This window comes from Sprattus sprattus (assembly GCF_963457725.1).
Source record: "Sprattus sprattus genome assembly, chromosome: 20".
Taxonomy (NCBI): Eukaryota; Metazoa; Chordata; class Actinopteri; order Clupeiformes; family Clupeidae; genus Sprattus; species Sprattus sprattus.
In genome coordinates this window covers 13,313,584-13,318,433 of record NC_137918.1, presented here as the reverse complement: position 1 = coordinate 13,318,433, position 4,850 = coordinate 13,313,584, and the positions used below count along the sequence as shown (strand labels likewise).

Below are 4,850 nucleotides of genomic sequence, written 5' to 3'. Positions count from 1 at the left end.
GCACTTCTGATATAATTGACAGCGACCAAGGCTACGCTGGTTTGTGAGAGCTGGCACGCACTAATCGATTTCAACGATAAATAGCTTGCTGCCTGAAATAAATAACTGGCCGGAAAGTGGTATTAGGCGTAGCTGATAATGTTGTGACTGATGTAGCTCCAAGTCATACGCAACATTAACATGCATCTACATAGCTCCTTTAAACAGTGGCCTCGTCATTCATTTAACTGTCAAAAGAATTTCGTCGAGTAATGTGTTGACACAGGTCGTGACCTTATTGTGGATTTGTGGAAACGCCATCTATATTCTGTCATGCGTTATAATCACATCGGCTTTGTTCTCCAAAAACTCTGGCTGGGGTACACAGCGCTATCGGCGCGGAAGACGGACACAGAACCCCATTCCGTTTCTTCGAAAATACTTGGAAAATGTTGTAACGGCTTCATTTGAAGCCCTCCTGTTTTGTGTTAACGACTCCAGTCACCTTCTTTCCGTTAACAAACTCACACGTCCACACACAAAGGAGTCCCCCATTTCACCACAAAAGAGGCAGCGAAGTAAGTTTAACAATGCGTGCCCAAGGTAGTGGGACTATCTCTGAATTCTTTCTCTCCCCCGCCTACTCTGTGTAGTAAGCACTTTTAACGGTAGCCTTCCCTCCAACCGGCGGTGTGGGCAGCGTCGTTGCCATAGAGCCGACTGACTCAGTGTAGCGGAATAAAAAGCGCAAATCCACACGCTCAGATCCAGATGAAACATATCAGCAACAGCCCGCCTGCCAGCCGACTTGAAAGGTAACTTCAAACGCTCGAAATGACTTGCTTTATCGTAGCAGAGAGACCGTCCTCTCAGCAAAAGTGAAAGCCGTGGGAGACTCGCAGTGACGGACAACACCTGCACGCTCGTTTAAATGGAGAGAGGCGGACCGACAATTCTGTGCTGTGCGCTCCCCTGAAAAGGGGCTCCTGTTCGGCCGAACAAGCGAGCCTTGTTGATTGCCGTGATAATCTGATTTCGGAGATGTGAACGCCACAAGGATTATAGGGTTACTGGGTAAATACAGAAACGTGTCACAATGCGGTCCTTGCACTCCCGTCTGCGCCTTTTGTTCGAGAGGGACCAGGTTGGCCGAGTTCTCGGAGGCAGATCTCAGTAGCGATTCTAGCCACCTGGCAGTGCTGTCTCCGGGGTCGGACCGCTTCCTCCTTCCATGCTGCTATGACTTCCTGGCTGCGTAAATACACTAACTTCATTCTGCATCGCAAGCTGCTCATCGCACTGCTCATTGTTTTGATCAGCATCTCTCGAACGGGTGAGTTGTGAATGAGGAGAATGTGCGCAATGTTTTGCTTTACTTGTGCATTAATACCAAATGCCGGTTTTGTTTTAAATGGTTATATAAACAGTTTGTGTTCACCTGGTTATACTTAGCAATGGAAGAGCTCTATTACGACCCCCTTTGAATGGCTCAATTTGGGTTAAATTAGAGCAGATATCTGATTGTCCATGACCTAATCGACGCCCTTGACCTAACTAACTACACCCCACACAGAATTCTTGTCAGGGGAGTTCCGTTTCCGAGGTGTTGACTGTGAGCAAGCTGCCTCTCCTACCTCCCTATCGCTAAGATGTATTTTGTATGTGCTTTTAGCGTGTGATAAACTGTATTCATGGAGTGAAGATTAAGACTTTCATCCTAGTCTCTCACAGAGCATAGGCGTAACTGGTCATTCATTGACAGTTGAAAGTAATCGATTAGGTCTGTTGTCACCTGCTATATGAAGAATGTACAAAGGTACAACATGAAGTAGTTTCATCAGATTTCTCACATCAGTTTGCTCTACAGGTCTACTAACTCATCACAATTGTTGACTCAAATAGCAGTGTTGTAGTAGTAGTCTGTAAACAGCAGTTTTCATCACATTGTTGATGAGCCAAGTCATGTCACCAGTGTTAATGACATTTCGATGCGTGAACACCCACATAATGGCTCTTGTGTAGCGCCTGCTGAATGTGTGTGAGACGAGAGCAGTGTGTATTCTCTCCTGTGTGTGTGTGTGTGTGTGTGTGTGTGTGTGTGTGTGTGTGTGTGTGTGTGTGTGTGTGTGTGTGTGTGTGTTTGTGTGAGACGAGAGCAGTGTGCTCCACACAAGATTCCCCCCTCTGTGATCATTCATTCATGTGTAAATTGTGTCCCTTCATGTGCCCTACTGTGTGTTCAGCGGCGGACGGCGCCTGTGCATCGCCCTACGTCTCGTCATGTGAAGAGTGCCTGCTCCGAGGCCCAGACTGCGGCTGGTGTGTTCAAGAGGTGGGTAACATTCTTGCTGTCTCTCCTCTGAGCACGTAAGGATGCGGACAAAAGCTGTTTTCAAAACAGATTGGAATCAGGGGAGCCTGTGTTCTATGTTCTCTATCTCTATTTCTCTCTCTCTCTCTCTCTCTCTCTCTCTCTCTATCTCTCTCTGTCACTGTCTCTCTCTCTCTCTCTCTCTCTCTCCCCCCTCTCTGTCTCTGTCTCTGTCTCTGCCACTGTCTCTCTCTCTCTCTCCCCCCTCTCTGTCTCTGTCTCTCTCTCTCTCTCCCCCCCCCCCCCCTCTCTCTGCGTGGTGTGTGTTTAGTCTTTCAGAGATAACACAACAAATATCTCAGTGGCAACCCCCATCTTCAGTGCTTGTGCATATAGTCCACACCCTATCATCTATACACACACACTCTTTCTTTCTCTTTCTCTCTCTCTCTTTGTATCTCTCTCTTTGCATCTCTCTCGCTTTCGCTCTCACACACACTTACAATAGGCATGATGAAACACTGATGAGCATGTACTCACACACAGGATCATACATAATCAAACATCGCACACTTATTTGGAAAAAGTTTTCTTATTTCTTTAGATAAAATACACACAGTCAGACAAATATTATCTCTCTGACTTGCATGTGTCCTCATACCTTCACACACGTACATAGACACCTCCACACACTTCATGGAGATAGGAGCAGTGTCACACCCCCACTCATACCTTTCCAGTTGCGTATACACACATACTCATATGCCTTACGCACACCTTATCACTTACACACTGTGTGTACACACAATGCTTGCACACCTAGGCAAGTCATCTTTTTTGTCTCTCATGTACACACACACACACACACACACACACACACACACACACACACACACCCACACACACACACAAGCAAACAAACATTTGGATGGCAAGGTACAGATCCACAGTCACAGACATGGAACATACACATACATACACACACACACAATCAATACACACAGATACGTACACACATTACACACACGCACACACACACACAAGGCCAGGACAAAAAAGGGGGCACTGATTTTGATTTGGAGTTCCCTCTGAAATGCATATGCATACACACACGCAGAAACCCTCTCTCTCTCACTCTCTCTCTCACACACACACACACACACACACACACACACACACACACACACACACACACACACACACACACACACACTCTTCATCTATCTGTTCAAACGTGTCTCGGGTCTCCCCATTGTGTACAGGCCACTGAGCCTGTTAATCCCCTGTACTCATAAAAACAGAGTACTTACCAGGCCGCCGGGCGTGGGAAACCATAAAAGAAAAACCCACTGTGACGCCAGGAGCCCATTGGCCAGCCGCTTGGCCGAGCGGTGGCCCTATAACGTCAGGTGCTTTCCCAGACCACTGTCCGACGCTGAGTGGCCCTTATCTCGCGCAGGGTCACTAAGCCTGACGCCTTGCTCCTTCTGACAAGGTCTTATCTGTCTCGCTCCCTCAAAGCACGGCCCTAGACGCCCTAGAGAGTCTGAGTCCCTAGCCTCGCTGCTCACTTGAGTGGTGCTGAAAGTCTGTATCGGATGGTGATGTCACCCCGGGGGTGCTATTTGTGGGATGATTGATTTCGCAGCCATTCCTGGATCCGCAATGAATTCCGAAAATAGCTTCAACGTTTGTCTGACGATGATGAAAATTAAGGGAAACACCACTTCGGGAATCGAGTCAATGCAGACAGTGGTTGCCAGCTCTGGTGCTTTTTGTGTTAATTACACTTGTGCACGGAGTCTCAGGCTGTGTCATGCGGCCATGTCACAGAGGAACCCACAGAAGACTATGCGCGGCTTCTATTGTTTCTGAATGGGACAATCCATCTCAATTCTAGACAGCCCTGAGAGTTAGCGGCACTGTCGTGAGAGTTTCTGTTGCGCTTGGTATCCGGATTAGAGTTGTTGTATTGCTGTGCTCCGGTCACAAGGTGTTTATTTGTACCCGGTACCCTAATCCATAATCTCGATAAGTCTTTTGAACACTTGTGGTTTATGCAGTTTTACAGGATCTGTAACTCAAAACAACTGAAATCCAGTATTCCTTCTCCTAGCTGAAATGCGGTGGTTCAAAGGGATTTGACCCAATTGCTCAGGTGTTATTCAGTACCACTGGTACTTGCGAAGCATGAAATGTAAAGCACTACAAGTTTTTCTAGAAACACTGAGTATACCCAGAAATATATAGTGTTAATAGGCTATTTACCATAAGTCAATCAAATTAAGTAGCTCTCACCTACCCCACCAGCATACCATTCTCTTCTCCAGTCTTCCGTGTCCTGTTCGTGAACACCCATATTTAACCAAGCCCATCAGATTCTCATCAAACTATTATTCAGTTAGTTAAGGCACATTAGCCATGGAGTTGGCCTCAATGTGGATTGCATTGACACCTGGAACACCCATATTTAACTGAGCCCATCAGAATCTCAACCAAACTATTCAGTTAGTTAAGGCACATTAGCCATGGAGTTGGCCTCAATGTGGATTGCATTGAC

The 4,850-nt window shown here is 46.7% G+C and overlaps 1 protein-coding gene across 1 annotated transcript in view; it reads left to right on the top strand.

The window, feature by feature from the left end:
* Window positions 1-1,218: 1,218 nt before the first annotated feature.
* Window positions 1,219-4,850, top strand: part of itgb8 (integrin, beta 8) — a gene marked incomplete at both ends in the record, with an annotated part of 29,497 nt that continues 25,865 nt past the window's right edge. Inside the window, 2 exons of the mRNA XM_080859672.1 lie at window positions 1,219-1,312; window positions 2,223-2,311. Of these exons, the coding sequence (XP_080715798.1) occupies window positions 1,219-1,312; window positions 2,223-2,311 (183 nt within the window). The remainder of the gene's footprint in view (window positions 1,313-2,222; window positions 2,312-4,850) is intronic.